Source organism: Protopterus annectens, chromosome 1.part1, assembly GCF_019279795.1.
Source record: "Protopterus annectens isolate FY-2018-M chromosome 1.part1, PAN1.0, whole genome shotgun sequence".
Lineage (NCBI taxonomy): Eukaryota > Metazoa > Chordata > Ceratodontiformes > Protopteridae > Protopterus > Protopterus annectens.
Window position 1 is genome coordinate 532,380,861 of NC_056726.1, and position 16,736 is coordinate 532,397,596.

At 43.0% G+C, this 16,736-nt stretch overlaps 1 protein-coding gene across 4 annotated transcripts in view; it reads right to left on the reverse strand.

The window, feature by feature from the left end:
* XPNPEP3 (X-prolyl aminopeptidase 3) overlaps nt 1–16,736 on the reverse strand; it is a 1,069,913-nt gene that overhangs the window by 493,487 nt on the left and 559,690 nt on the right. For 3 of the 4 annotated variants that reach the window (XM_044076539.1, XM_044076521.1, XR_006365494.1), the window contains one exon: nt 15,054–15,116. The exons of the other annotated variant lie outside the window; for it this stretch is intronic. In XM_044076539.1, the coding sequence (XP_043932474.1) occupies nt 15,054–15,116 (63 nt within the window). The remainder of the gene's footprint in view (nt 1–15,053; nt 15,117–16,736) is intronic. 4 annotated transcript variants of the gene reach the window in all.

The following is a 16,736-nucleotide window of genomic DNA, read 5'->3' on the forward strand; positions in this document are numbered from 1 at the left end:
AGGTGAAAACCAAAACTTTTTTTTTTTTTTTTTTTTTTTTACTCAATAGGGTTGAGTTTCCTAATTACAAGTAGTGGGCGCAGACAAAAGACTAGAAGGAAAAGTTAAGGCAGCCATCTATTCACCCTAAACAACTCATTACTGTAGAACCAAAACTCTTTCCCTTTAGGTACAAGTACAGAAGTATGTTTTGTATGCTAGATTTGTTAGAATGTGGTTTAACATTTTACTTTTTTTTTATTATTTTGCTGTAAGCATGGGTGATTCTATTAACCCAGTTACCATCTGAAAAGAAGCACTGCTCAGCAGGACCAACCTGGATAACAAAAATGAAAATAATTAAGCTGATCTGAAAAAAAAAGTCCTGTGCAGTGGGTAACTGCTGGGATTTCCTGGGTTTGTAGACTGTTATTAGGCTAATGACCTGGGGGGGGGGGGGGCTTAGTTTTCCTGAAATAATAATGACACCCTGTACCCAAACAAGATAACGAGCAACAGGCATTTATGAGCTACTTCTGTCCATAAGGGACATGGATGCCAGACCCATCTACTGATCTAGGTTGCCCTAAAATTGGATGGGAAGCCTGTTACATAAGATGAGCAGTCTCTGGGACACATCTGTCTCTCCAGCATGCTCTGTTTAAGTCACAGATAAAATTCAGGTCCCTAGATCTTGTATTTCTGGTACTGTTTGAGTTACTAATATGCAGAAGATTCATAAGTGTGAGGTTTGCATACGTCTTGCAAGCCAGGCATAGCTCAACACTCAGCAATCTATAGGAGACTGAGTAGGGGGAAAGGGTTTTAAGGTGTTCTGTGCAAGTCAAGTTTGTTACACTTGCATTCTTTTTGTAAGAAACCTCTAAGGTTGAGCTAGTTGCTGCATATGCCTGGTCAGGTACATAGCAAAGGGAGCACTGTACTCTATGACTGGTCTGATAAGGACCAGTGGTATAATAACCTCTCTGAACCTAGATGTCATGCCCTTACTTATAAGTTACAAAAAGTTATACTGGATAAATGTAGGTAACCATGGCAGCTACTTTTACAGAAGTGTGAACTGTTCTGGCAACTGAAACTTAATGTAGGCAGGTGGCCAGAACTGAATGACCACATTTCTATAAGCTGCCTATTGAAAGTGACTGCATTACAAAGATAAATGTGTTTGACTTTTTAACATGTATGTAACTATATCTTTTATATAATTATACATACTTTTTAAAATAGTTGAAGGTTGTGCGTTAGGCCCGGCAAGCCAGCACGTAAAACTCTACTGCCAATCATTAGCGGACTGGAGTTCCGCTGTGGCGACCCCTAACCGGGAAAAGCCGAAAGACACAAACAAACAAACTTTTTAAAATAGTTTTTATATTTTATAATGCTTCTTTCAGCTTGTATTTTTACAATTTTTTCTTTAAATTTTGTTTGTTAAAAACTATTATACCACTTTAAATGTGGACGGGAGCTTGGCTGTTATGTGATGCATGATGTCACATGAGAACCATATTTAAACAGCAACTTTGGTAGTTTGTTTTATTTGAAGAAGTTTTAAATATTAAAATGAAAGCGCTAATTACGTTTCCAGTGTATTTTTTGTTTTTTCTACACTGTGGAGTGGAACATTAGTCGGAGTCTCTGTGGTAAAAGCATTTCTTGTTTATTCTTTAGTTTTTTAGCTCTTTGTTTGATTCTTCCACCATAGCAGCTCCTTCCTCAGGCATGTAAAGAGTGACAACAGGGTACCCAGGGATGAAAATGCTGTTCCCAAGCACTTTTTAGTAACCTCTGAAGTTTTCACATGATTAACTTTGCAAGTGGAATCATGAGAATGCAGGATGCCATGTAACCCAAAATCCTTAGAAATCTCCTAACTGAGATGTATTTTGGTAATATGCTAGTCAGGTAGTTTCTCAGGAAAGTCACCTTGTCCTGGGGAAGGAAGGCTTTCTATTGGGACAAATTTATGAAGGCTCCCAGAAAGAGGATCCTTGTTTGTGGAAGAGTTTGTGACTTGTGAACGTTTGAGGCAAGTCCTCGTTTAAAGCAGTCTATGGTGATGTGCAAGGTATCTAGGGTCCCTGCTGTGGATTTTCCCTGAATGAGACAGTCATTTAAGTAGGAGTAAATATGAAGTTCTGGAGTTCTGCAATGTGCTATCAGAGGAGTTCAGCATTTTGTGAAGACTCTGGGAATAGTGAACAGACCAAATAGTAAAGCACAAAACTGGAAGTGAGAGACTAGTGCTACAAATCACATGTATTTTCTGTGACTGCCAACTATGGGGACATGGAGCTAAGCATTCTTTAAGTTTAGAGTGACCACGAAGGCATCTTAGAAGATCATGGGAAGCAATTATTGTAAAATAAGCATTTTGACTTTTGGGATATTGAGAAACTTAGTTACGGTTTTGAAAGGTCCAAGATGGGCCTCCAGGTGCTCTCATTTCTCGGAACTAGAAAGATCCTCAAGTAGAAGCCTTTTCTATCCTGACCTGGAGGAAGAGAATGGATGAATCCTTGTGGAAGTAGTTCCCCAAGGATAGGTGGTAAGAGGCTCTCCTGTTCTTTTGGTGATCTTGGGATGCCTAAAAAGGGTGGGATTTCCCTGACATAGATGTAGAACCCCCTTTTCTATAATGTTGAAGATCCACTGGTCCTTGGTAATGGAGTTTTATTGATTTAGGAAGGAGGAGAGATCTTCCAGCCAGAGGTCTGGATGGAAGAGTGGGTAGTGGGGACTGGGGTGGAAGACAGTCACAGATGGTCTCCGTGTCGGGTGGACTCACTGGAGATCCCTGTTCTGTGAGATTGTTCTGGTTGCCATCTTCTGTACTGTATGGATCTTCTACCACAGGAAGTCCTCCTGTTGTCTTGTATAGCAGGAAAAGGCCAAGGTTTTGACGGGTAATTCCAACTGTACCTTGGTGTCGGAAACAGATAAAATTCCCTCACCATTTTTATTTGCTTTGCTTTCCTTTACCAGCTTCTTGAAAACCAGTTCAACTGGAGGTCTAAAAATAAATTCTTTGTCTAATGGAGCATTCAGTAGTTCTGCCTTGACCTGATCTGACAGGGGCTGGGTCCTGAGTCATGCATGTCTGCAGATGACAGAACCTGTGGCAGCAGCTCTGCATGATGCATCCAAGGAGTCATAACCATACTTTACTGAGTGTCTGGAGACTTGTAAAGCTTTTTTTTACTGTCTTTTGAATTTCCCTTGATGAGGTTCTATCCACAACAGACCCCATCTTAGATAGAATTTTGTCCTGTACAGATTCAAGGTACTTTAGCATACGGAATTGCTAATTCAATGCTTTCACTGAAAGGTTGGCAGAGGTATAAGCTTTTTTCTCAAAATCTGTTTAACAGTATACTTTCCTTATCATTAAGTATGGGTGTTTAGCTGGGTCTATATTACTAGAATGAAAACTCACTTTGCGAAATCCGTCTGAGCGACACATTTTGAGCGAATGCCTCAAATATCGTAAAAGTGAACAGAGATCGCCGTTGGGAATTCTTCCATTTACTTCAATGGAGTGCGATCTCGGAGTTGGTATATTTAAGTAGCGGGGGTGTGGGGGGTCCCCCTGCATAAAACAGTTAGTGATAGTTTTCGTCGGTTAGGTTTTTTATTTTTGTTGTTCGATATTTGAGACATTCGCTCAAATGGGTTTCGATGAAGTGAGTTTTTCTTCCATTAATACAGACCCGTTTAGCTTGCCTGTTAGGTACACCTTTTGTGGATTCAGTAAAGACTACTAATGGGTCAAGCTTTGGGATTTTTGTAGAAGTGCTTGTGTGAGTCAAGCACTCTGTAAAACCTGTCTGGCTTTCTAGGAGCAGCTGGTAAAGAATCAGAATGTAAAGCAATGTCTCCAAAGTCATCATCCAGTACTATCTGTAAAGGATGGATAACAAGTGGCCTGAAAAAAGGCAAACTCAGCAGTTCCAAAACGTGTGTCAGCTTGTGAACTGTTTGTTTTTCCAAATGAAGGCCTCCTTCATTCTATGAAGGGTATTCCTGAGAGGTTTTTTTGCTTTTTTTTTTGGGCGGGGGCAAAAGAGATTGGGTCATCTGAGTCTGAATCTGGATAAGCTTGTGATGGAAAGTGCTCAGAATAGGACAAATCCTCCAATTCCTCATCTTCTGAGCTTGAGAAATCTGAACCTTCCTGAAAGGCCAACTCCCTGCTTCTTTTAGATGGGAAGGCTGCAGAGGCAAAAGTGTTGCAGGGTTCCCTGGATTTAATGAAGGCCATACATTCCTGTGCTATTTTTAGGAGGCCTTGGGCTTCAGCCTGAGTTGAAGTGGCTGAGGGCTGAGATGAAGTAAAAGAAATGGTTTGCTGCAGTTTAGGCCCATTTAGAAGGAATGACCTGATGACTGCGACCTTGGTGATGGTTTCGGTAGCAAAGATAGACACAGTATCTCCCTCAGGACCCACAACCAAATCTTCCGAAGTTAAGGCCTGCTGAAACCATGGTGCCTTATCAAGAGGTCATGCCAGAGGGTTTGGTCCTAGGAGTCACCAGTCCAAGGGGCTGCAAAGACCTCTCACCTGCATCACCGGTCGACTTAGGAACTTGACCTGGAGCTTTTTTTTTTTTTTTTTTTTTAAGAAATGTCAGAGTGTTTGACTCTCTTTGTCTTTCCATTTCTTCTGAATGATGCTAGCAGAAGCTGGTGTTTGCAAAGACCCACCACTAGCTGTGGGTTGTGAAGCCACCAAGGGAATTGAAACCAAGGAATCCATATGGACAGGTAATACCTCAGCCCTATGTTTGAGGGCTTTTGCTCAGAATATGGCACAGTCAGAATAATTGGAGATGTCATCTGGAGGCTACAAGGAGAACAGACAAAACGACTGAACATCTTATGTTGGAATTGTTTCCCACACTTCAAGCAACTGTTGACCTTTTTAAACATTAAATTAGTAGAAGAAAATCCCCAAATGGGTATTTATCTGACTGGAAAGAGGAGACAGTCTAGAAAAACAAACTGACTGATGGACTGTGAGCATGCTGAAGACACATGAAGCACATTATACTGCATAGCTAGAATGAACTGAAGATGGGACAGGATACCTTTTTTATGCCCTGACATTCCAGACGTCCATCCTTAGACATCTGTCAGCTAGGGATGATGCATCAGGCTAGTTGCTGACTTCTGAGTGGAAGGAAAACCCAAGAAGCAGTACTGCAACACTGACTAGGATGAACATCAACTGATTTTAAACAAAGGAAATAATTATTTTGCTCTGGGATGGAGGATCTGAATTGACTAGACTTAGTAAGGCCTTGTTAAGTTTAATGGGGTTAGCTATAAAAACAAAATACTAGAAAATGAAATAAAAATCTAAACCAGCTGTAACTGACTTAATGAATATTGAAAATTAAATAAAAGAAATGTAGCCAGGATCTTTAGAAAATGGAAGGAGTAAATATCAGTGAAATAAATGGAATTTTTGGGAACAATATATTTAAGGGAAGGCAGGAACTGAGCAATTTATGAAATGTTGGACTAAATGAAAATTGTTAAAAAGGAACCATATGTGTACACTGCATGCATGACAATAACAATGCAAGCTACTATGTCTTATTTTCTTTGCAATTAGTGAAGGTACACCCATGTTACTAATTAAAATGTGTTGCTTTAATAAATATGTTTAAAAAACACTGTCATCAACTGGACAGACAGGAGCAAAACATTTCTCTTTCCAGATGAACATCATCTATCATTTAGCAGATGTCGGGCTAGTAGAAGACTGGGGAAGTAGAATGCTTCCTATCAGCTTCAACCACTTTCAACACCTCAACTGGAAGGTCCAGAAAATTAAAGGAAAATTCTACCTTAGAACTAAAAAAAATCTACTTTTTGTCACTCTGTCTCCGTTTTCTGGGCTATTTCAACACTTCAAAATCACACTGAAATTACAGAATTTCAATATGTCTTCAGCAAAATGGCTGTCAATGGGGCTTGACATATCAATGTAATCTTATTTTTCTTAAGCCTTGCACTTTCTCATAATCCATTTCAAGTCGGCTTTATATGACTCAAGGAAGTAGTGGTGTATTCCCATGCCACTGACATACAGTGGGATTAGTGTCTGTCACTGCCATCTTACATATCTGCTGCTTTTATTTCTTGAATGGCCCTCATTTATGTGTGTTTCAGGGCTTGTTTTACAGTATACTACGGAATTATACAGCTACAACCAAAATAGTGACTAAATTGTAGGTCTTTGTTCAAAGTATCTTCTTCTAGTCCAAGATGAATTGACAGCCCTCTCCCCTAGACTTTGGTAAATGTGCTAATACTTTACAAGAAAAAAATATTTTCTGACTTTTCTGTAAATGTCAGACATCTTTGATACTACATTCAAGTCACCTTAAAATGTAAAGCAGTATAAACAAACATTTCAAGTTTAAAGCTTAACATTTCAATACTGTGATGCTGCTTATGTGACTTTGTTAAAAAAGGTGACAACTGCCTTTGAACCACTAATTGCTCTGTTTTGTTATGAAGGGCATGGCTACACTGGAATCAGCTGTGAATTAGTGTAAGGTATCTTCCTCTCTGCAATAAAGACAATGGAAAACAGTTTCACACCTCTCTGTCTTGTTTACAGCAGCCGCCTGAGCTCTTGGCATCAGCAGGATTAATTATCCATATAAGACTGTCAACAGTACCTGACTACAAATTTCTGTGTGTCTGTGGTATGTCATGCAGGTGTAGATAAATACCTCTGCAAATTATGTGAGAATTTAAGCTTTAAAAAAAGTGAGTGGTCTTTCCCTTCCTTTGAATTCAAGCCAAGGAAATTAAAGTTTTATAGGGTACATGCAGGTTTCATGTACCTACACAGTACTGGAATAATACTGTAGGGAGAAAAGCAACTTAACAGTTTAATTAAACTGTAGGAGAAAGTAGAGTTCTCCTTTAAGGGATCAAAACCAAGCAAAAAGTCATGTCTTAAGAGAAAGCCAGTTGTCTCCACAATGTGAGGAAAAAAAGAAGTTATGTACTCACCATAACATTCCATGTGAGTTGTTCCATCTCGCCTTCATTTTCACTGATGGGTTTTGGAGCCGATCCTCGGCTCCGACACGGCTGACTAGCAAGCTCAAAGTTCTTTAGTAGCTCGACACCCAACGCCTTATCCCACAATGCACTGCTGGAATTACCTCAGATCTTGTTTGCTGCGTACCAAAAGGAAGGACAATAATTATTCTGCCTAGGAATGAAGACACATTGAAAAACCAGGATGAAGACAGCCTCCAGGTCAAATGCCAGCCAGGAGGGGGAAGGAGGGAGGGACGTGAGAATGAAGGCGAGATGGAAGAACTCACATGGAACGTTATGGTGAGTACATAACTTCTTTATATGAAGTTGTTCAATCTCACCGTTTATTCATCACTGATGGGTAGTGTCCCTAGCACCCTGATCTTGGGTGGCTCACGGAAGTACACTATTCAGAACCATAGAACCAAATGAAGCCCTGTCCCTGGAGGCCTTATCCACTTTGTAATGAGTTATAAAAGTGTGACGTTTAGACCATGTGGCTGCTGCACAGATGTTGTCCAAAGGTAATTTGGCTTGAAAGGCTGAAGAGGTAGAAACTGCTCTGGTTGAATGAGCCTTTACCTTACTAGACAAGGGCATGTTATGACAAGAATATGTGTAGGTGATGCAATCCGACAGCCACTAAAGGTTGTTTTAGCAACTGGTTTACCTTTCCTGGCCTCAGAAAAAGACACAAAGTGCTGATCTGATTTCCTAATGTCTTTTGTTCTGTCCAAATAAAATCCAAGTTGTCTATGAACATCGAGTTTGTGCAACATATATTCCAATTTGTTGGTATGATTGGGGAAGAAAACGGGCAACTCAATGACTTGATTAATGTTAATCTCAGAACATACTTTAGGCAAAAAGGATGGATTTGTCCTGAGAGATACTCTTTCAGCATGGAAGACCATATAAAGGGGCTTGATGGATAGGGCTTGGAGCTCTGACACTCTGCGGGCTGAAGTGATGGCTACTAAGAAGATAGTTTTCCATAACAGAAATTTTAGTTCACAAGATGATGCAGGCTCAAAGGGATGAAGAAGGATACAAGATAAACTAAAATTCAAATTCCAAAAGGAATAAGGTATCTTCACTGGAGGCCTCATGTGAAAAGAACCTTTTAGAAAAGCCTTAGACAATTGGTGAGCCATAATATTCAAACCATTGATTCCTAGATGGAAATTAGGTATAGCAGCTAATTGCATTTGCACTGTAGCAGCCGCTGCTCCTTTGTTGAAGATTTATGTCAAAAATTGTAAGATATAAGACAATGGCACTTGGTAAGGGTCAATGTTGTGGGAAGAAGCCCAAATGGAAAATCTCTTCCACTTACTACAATACAATTTTCTAGTGGAAGGTTTATGGGAAGTCAACAAAATTTGACTAGTGTCATGGAAAAGATTATAGAGCCTGGCTATACGGGGAATTGGAGCAGCCAAGTGGTTAGCTTCAGTGTCTGCAAGGATGAATGAAGATCCCCTGACGGATGTGTCAACAAGTCCGGAACCGGGTCCAGGATCCATGGATCTTGCAGAATGTGATGGTAAAGAAACGGAAACCAAATCTACTGAGGCCATTGAGGGGCTATAATGATGATCATCCGTCCCAGTGACTTTGCTTTCTGTAAGAATTTGGGTATTAGGGGAATTGGTGGAAATGCGTAGAGGAGACCCGGGGGCCAATCGCGGACAAGAGCATCCCTCGGGGAGTGACCTGACATGGGAATCAGGGCAAAATAGCTTCTGCACTTGTTGATGTGACTAGCGAATAGGTCGCAGGAAGGCTGGCCCCATTTGCGGAAGATCCTGTCCGCAATCTCTTGTTTGAGGGACCATTCATGGGGCAATAAAATTGCTCTGCTCAATCTGTCCGCTATGACGTTGGATTTGCCTGGGATATGCATTGTTAACAGAAAGCGCTGGGATGATACTGCCCACTGCCATACTTTGAGGGCTTCTCGGCAAAGGGGATATGACTTCGTCCCGCCTTGCTTGTTCAGGTACCAGACCACTGACATGTTTTCTGTCTGTATTGCAATTGTCCCTAGAGGAAGAGAGTCCTGAAAGTATTGCAACGCTAGAAGTACTGCTCTCATCTCCAGGACATTGATATGCAGATGTGATTTTTGATCTGTCCATGTGCCTTGGGCAGTCTTTCCCTGAAAAAGCTCCCCCCCCATCAGGGAAGCATCCATGGTCACACTGGCAACTGGAGGGGGGAGCATGAAGGGACGTCCTATTGTGACATGAAGAGATGTCAACCACCACTGAAGATCCTTCTTGCAGGAATTCGTTATCAGGATCATGTGACTCATTGAAAGTTCTTGGTAAAACGATTGCATGAATAGAAGCCATTGAAGGATTCTCATATGCATCCTTGCTAATGGTATTGCTAAAATAGCTGCCGCCATCAATCCTAGAACTTTCAATACCTCTGCAGCTGGTGCTCTGTTCTTTGATATCAGGGACATGATGTGTTGGTGAAGAATACTAATTCTTTCTGGTGGAAGACGAAGAGTGGTGGTTGACATGTCTAATTCTGTCCCTATAAAAACAATATACTGCGATGGCAACAAGGCAGACTTTTTGAAGTTGACTGTAATGCCTAGCCGACTGCAGAGTGTCAGAGTAGCCTCTCTCGCTTGAAGAAGTTGATGCCTGGTGGTGGAGGTAAGGAGCCAATCGTCCAAATACGGAAACACCTGGAATCCTAGACGCCTCAGGTGAGCCATGACTACTGCCATGCACTTGGCGAACACTCTGGGGGCTGTAGTGAGACCAAGGGCAGAGCTCGGAATTGATAATGATTGGCTCTCAGCCAGAAACGCAGGTGATCTCTGGATGGCCTGGCCATCTTTATGTGGTAGTACGCATCCCTGAGATCGATCGAGCACATCCAACTGTCCTTCCCTAGAAACAGGAGTATGGACTGTAGCGTGACCATTCGGAACTTCTCTTTTCTCAAAAATTGGTTGAGTCTGCTGAGATCCAAAATGGGTCTCCAGTCCCCTGTTTTCTTTGGCACCAAAAAGAATCTTGAGTAAGTTCCAAATCCTGTCTGGTCTGCCGGGACTGGCTGGATGACTCTCTTTTTCTAACAATCGGCGTACCTCTATTGCTGCTTGTCCCATGTGACTGGGTGGAACGTCCGGGATTTTTTTGACGGGAAGGGGCTGGGAGGAGAACGGTATGAAATACCCTCTGGAAATGATACTTTGTACCCAACTGTCATTTGTTATATTTAGCCAGGCGTTTGGGTACAATGATAAGCGACCCCCGACTGCCTCCAGAGTAGGACAGCCAGGCCTCCCTTCAGGAGCGCTGGTAGATCTGACCAGAGAAGTGATCTCTGTCACCCTGGTGTTGGGGACCCCCTCTGCCACGAGGGCGGCGTCTTCCATTGAAACCTTCTCCTCTGCCTCTGGAGGGGGGCTCTCCACGTGTGTCTTGAAAGGCTCCTTGGGCTTTCCGGAATCACATCTTTCCTCCCCTCTGACCTTTAGGAAAGGGTCGAGTGGGGGTGGAAAAATGGACTCCGACGGCAGACAGAGTCTTTCCTTCTTGCTCACACCTGGTCAAAGTATCCTTCACCTTTGGCCCAAACAAAGATGAGCCGTCAAATGGGGTATTAGTAAAGGAAGACTTGAAGGGATCCGCGAAGGAAAAGAGTTGCATCCAGGCATGCCTACGAAAAGCGATTCCTGCACCTGTGGCTCTACTCGAACCATCAGCTGTGTAAGATACGAGACGCATGGACGAGTTGACTATCAAATTGAGGGTAGAGAGCTGAGTGGCAATCTTGTCAGATACACTCATAGCTACAGCACCCTGAAGAGTATCTCCCAACTCCTTAAGGAGATCTCTCTGCAGTCTGGTAAAATGTGTCAAGTAGTTCAGTGATCTGAGTGAGAAAGTCGCTGAACTGGACATGCGTTTCCCATATCTACCCACGATCCTAAATTCTCTGTTAGGAGGATGGACAGACGAGGAAGTCTCAGACATTTCCTTTTTAGTGGCTGCCACCGCCACCACCATGGCATCAACAGGGACTCCCTTGGTCAAAAAGGACTTATCCACGGGGGCAGAAATAAACTTATTAGGCCTCCTAGGTTCAGGTTCCATAGATTCTGGTGACTCCCATGCCCTACGAGAGACCATATCCATAAACTCATCGTAGGGGGGAGATACCAAAGAGGTGGAAGGTTCAGACCCGAACGCCTTCAGGAGAACCGACTCGTCCTCAGTAGGGCTCTTGGACTGCCAATCACCCCTCTGCCAAAGAATTTCAAGAATCTCCGCAAAGGAGGTGTCCTCAGAGGGGGATCTAGGGTACCCTTCTGATTCATCCAAGTTGGTGTCCGATGTGAGAGACTCATGGGGGGAGTCCAAATGCCTCCTCTTGCATAATCTCTTCCTGGGAACCTCTTCAGGGGGAACTTCTGGAGAGGTCTCACAAGAGCAGGGAGTGCCCTGTGGGGCTACCTGAGGCTCAGGGTCTCTACGCTTGGGATGACCAGAGGAGACAGAAACTGACACAGGCATTTTAGGGGAAGAAGAGGCCAGATCTTGAGATGAGGAAGTCTTAGAAGACAACACTCGCCTCATGGCTTCGAACGCACCTTGGCTCCGATGCAAAGGAGTAGAGGGATCCGATGGAGCCGGAATCTCCTCCCGCACAGAAGCCATGGGCTCCAAGCCCAGGCCCCGAGAGGAAGAGTCGGCACCGACAAGTCGGTGCGGCTATCCTCCCCGGACCTGACCGGAGAGTGTCAGCTCCTAGAGTCCCCGGTCAGTGCCGAGAACGTCCGAGCAGACAAAGCTGACAACACTGGAGCAGGTGTCGGCTCCAAGGGATCCACAATCATCGGGTCGGCCTCCCCTGGCTCCGAAGGTCCGGTATGGCTCGGAGGAGGAGCAGACAATTCAAGTGTAGTGGTCTTCGGCTCTGACAGTTGGGTCTGAGCCGACAGCAGTTTAGCTAGGCCTGGTGCCTTTACGAGTTTCTGAACCATATCCAGATTAGAAAGGCTGACAGAGGACCTGGAAGAGTGAACAGATGGAACCGACTGGAGCAATATGGATGGAGGTTTTTCGGCAACCAGTTCCACAGCAGTGTCCCGGTTCCGAAAAGAACAGACTGTCGGCTCCGAAGGCAGTGGAGCCAAAGTCACCACACTTTCTGACCTTTTTCCTTTTTTAGACCTAGATTCAGGGGAAGATTTGGATGATTTGCTGGCCCCATCCCGGTCAGACAATGCCTCAGAAAAAAGGGTGTTTGATAATACCCCTATCAATTAACTTCCTCTTCCTTTCTGCTAGCACCCTGGTGGAAAAGGAGTGACAGATACTGCATGACTCTTGCAGGTGCACCTCACCCAAAGAGTAAACACACTGCACATAGGCATCCGTGACGGACATTTTCTGTCTGCAGTCTGAGCATTTTTTAAACCCAGACTTTGGATGTTTATCTTTTTCTTCAGACATTTTACAATTTCCACTAAATGGAACACACTATTTAACTATGAGCTATTTTAGAAATCTTAACTAACTAACAACACACAAAACACACACAGCCCAAAAGGGGCAACTAACAACTATATCAATATAAACAGGATTAAGTAATCCAATAACAAGAGTCCCAAACAGGAAACACTGACTAACAACTATAGAAAGAGATCCTAAGGCCGTAGGCAAAGAAAGATTTTACTGGGGAAAGGGGGTTGAACACAGAAAACAACTATCTACTAGCTAGTAATATCTAGTATTAAAAATAAATCAAAGATATATAAGAAATTGAAAAATATAACTTGCTGAAAGTTAAAAACTCCCAATAAAGTCTCGAGCAACGCTGGAAACCAAGACATCCGTGCCACGGCAAACTAGATCTGAGGTAATTCCAGCAGTTCATTGTGGGATAAGGTGTTGGGTCTCGAGCTGTTGGAGAACTTTGAGCTTGCTAGTCGGCTGTGTCGGAGCCGAGGATGAATGAACGGCGAGATTGAACAACTTCACATCTTCCTTTTTTTTTTACTGGGAAGACTTCCTCCAACAGTCTGAAACCACATTGCTTTTAGCCACAAGTGGGCCTCAATTACATGCCCAGTCTTCTCTGAATGTTGTAATTAGTTGTAGACTCAGAGGAAATGGTGGGAAGGCATACAGAAATTGCCCCTGCAAATGGAGACAGAATCTATCCAAAGCCACTTTCCTCCTGTCCTGTGAACAGAGCAGAAATGAGGAAAGATCACAATCTCAAGTGGCAAACAAATCCCCTTCCAGGGTGCCCAACTCCTGGAAGATTCTCATCAGACAAAACTCCTGAATCTTCAAATTCAGAAGAGGGCCGGACGAGTGTCTCATGGAGTTTGAGTATGATCATTTCTTTCAGAGTGTGTATGTCTATACAAGTAAATGATCTAGTCTGCAGGCACTGCTCAGATCTCTAACTTGTTTTATCTGAATACCTCTCTTCCGTCACTTGGTCACTTTACTTGAATATTAGAGGAACCAAAGTGGGCTCTACATCCAAACAGTTGAACATACTTCATTAGAAACCGTGACTAATTTGGCTGTAGGAACAAAACCCATAATGAGATTGGTGGGGAAGGTCCACCACTCGAGGATATTGTGACAAGGGTCGGCCACAAGTGAAAGATCCATGAACTTGTGCTGACTGCGGTAAATGAAATCTTACAGTCCATTTCAACACCTACATCCTCAAGCATGCAAACAGGTGTGTAAAGAATGGGACTACCATTAAGTCCAGATGGTAGAAGGATGTATGAACCTTGACACATCATCAAGTCCCCATCCAAGGACAGTGTTTGAGTCTACACTGATGAAGGCAATTCTCACAGAAGTAATTAGAGAGGACTTCTCCCAATTTATGAATACCTGCAGGACTACAGCTATGGAAATGTCCATTCTAGCAACACTATGAGGGATTTTCTCAATGGTCACTAGGAGTTACTCATCAATGGCAGAGGAACACATGTAGTTCCTTTTCCTGCAAAGCCTCTGCCACCATCATTACTACTTTAGTAGCACTTTGGGTGGAGCGCCCAGACCAAACGGTAACAATATGAATAGAAAGCAGTGCCGTTTCAAAGTAAACTGAAGGAAACTCTTGTATGGACCACAGTCCTTGACACACAGAAAGGCAACTATCATGGGCTCATCCAGATATCCTCCTACATAAGCCCAAAAAAGTCACCATCTGAGCTCTGATGTACCAGATGCGATTGTTGAGATTGCAGAGGTACAGAATTTGAAGGACATTTCTTAATTTCCTATCCAGCACTAGGAAGGAGTAAGAGTAAAACCCTTGGTTTTGCACTGAAGGAAGTACAGACTCTACAACTCCTCAGCAGACTCTAGCTCTAATGAAAAAGGAAGAATTATGTGGCTAAAGCTTGAACTCTCAGCAGAGTTTTTTTTCCCGGTGGATGACCTACGAGTGAACAGCCAACTGTTATGTCTAGCACCAATTCATCCTCTGTGACTGTCCTCTAAGGAGGGGCACAGAGACAATCCTAGATCACAATCAAGACTGCAGCTCTTAGACAGATGAGGTCGCTCTCTTTGGAGACTTGGCTAATGCAGTTGAAGGAGGCAAGACTGCCTGACTCTTGAGGGCTCCCCATGGTCTGTGATGGGGCTTTTTCTTCCTCAGGGACTGGCCTGGACTGAAAGATGATATGGAAGATAAGGAGTCATAGAAGCCCTCAACTACAAACTTGACTCTTTGCTAGTCATGGTTGAGGTCATGAAACAGGGACAATGACACTGTCATGGGAAGTGGGCTTACTTCAAAGAAGGAATAACTAATACATGCCCTCCAGCTCTTTCATTTTCAGCTATTGTTTTTCTTGCATTCAGAAACCAGGATATACAGAAGCAGAGCATATTTACCGATCTAACAATCCTTACACTATACATTCACTCTTGCATAACAAACATGTCAAGATGAGCAATTTAATTAGTACTTACCTTAGCATACAAAAGTGCTTCATTAACTGGACTTCTGGATGCAAACATTGTTTCAATAAAAGCCTGAAAAAAAAATAATATTTATGCCAACAGCAAAACTGGCATCAGTACAATTGCTGCAATCTTTTATTTTAAACTTTAATATTTTTATGGTACTGTCTAGGACTTCTAGTGCTTCACTGCTGCACTGCTTCCTTCCTGTTCCACTCAGCCCATATCTCATACTTACTAGCCTGTAGAAAAGTACAGTTGTGTACACTTACCATAAATGTAGATGTTCGAGTGTATTCACTGTTGCAGTCATCACATTTGGGTTATCTGCTAACAGTAGCCCCCCAGTCGGCCTGATTATCAAAGTCTTGGGTCCTGCGTCGGTTGCTGTCTCATCTTCCATGATGTCAGGTAGTCAGGGGTATAAAGCATGCAGCTGACGCCATTACATCAGTTTTCCTTGCCCCAGATGTTAGGTGCCCCCACCCCATGGGAAGCAATTAAATATATATATATATATACAAGGTTATACCTCCAACAAAAAAGCAAATACACCAAAAAGCTTTTAAGGATAGTAAAAAGGAATAGAGATATAGCCAAAAGAAGTCAGGGGGCTGGAGGGAGGGTAACTAGGACTGCAACAGTGAATACACTCAAACATCTACATTTATGGTAAGTGTACACGACTGTACTATGTTCTTCATGTTTCACTGTTGCAGTCATCACATTTGGGTAGATTCCCAAAGTTAAGGATGACAGGAGGAATTTAGACAGTATTAGGACCAGTTATAAGTCCCTGCAAGACTGTAGTGGCAAAACCAAATATGGATTTAGAGAAAATTGGTAAATGGTAATGCTTGGTGAAAGTATGTACAGAACTCCAGGTAGCAGCTTCTAGGATGTCCCTGGTAGGGACACCTCTGAGAAAGGCTGTAGAGGTAGATGCAGCCCCGGTTGAGTGTGGTCTTATCCCCTGTGGGATAGGTTTTCCATGGTGCTTATAGCAGAAATGAATGCAATGGCATATCCATTTAGAAATGGTTTGCTTTGAAATGGCCTTCCCCTCTGCCCCTGCAGCAAATGCCACCAGCAGCTGTTCAGATTTCCTGAGAGGTTTAGTCCTGTCCAAGTAAAATCTAAGTTGTCTGTGCACATCTAAGGAGTGCAGTATCCATTCCCCTTTGTTCTGTGGATTAGAAAAGAAGGTTGGCAAATGAATGGACTGATTAAGAGCCACACTGGATACTACCTTGGGAATGAAGGAGTGACTGGTCCTGAGGCACACCCTGTCTGCATGAAAGATGATGAAAGGCTCCACTGCCATAAGGGCCTGTAATTCAGACATCCTTCTTGCTGAAGTGATGGCTAAAAGGAAGACTGTCTTCCAAGAAAGGAATTTCAAGTCTGCATTTGCAGCTGGCTCAAAAGGAGGTAGCATAAGTTTTTCCAATACAAAGTTAAGATCCCAGGCTGGAGTAGGGGCTCTCCTGGGTGGTCTTAACTTTTTGGCCCATCTGAGGAACCGCTTGAGCAGTGGATGAGAGAAGAGGGGTGGTTCTGTGTTGTAATGAGTGGAAATGGCTGAGGCATGAATTTTGATGGAGGAAAAAAAAAAGGCCCTTGTGAAGCATCTCAGTTAAGTATTGAATAATCTGAGGTAAATTGGGCGCTGCTGTGCTCATCCCCTGAGTT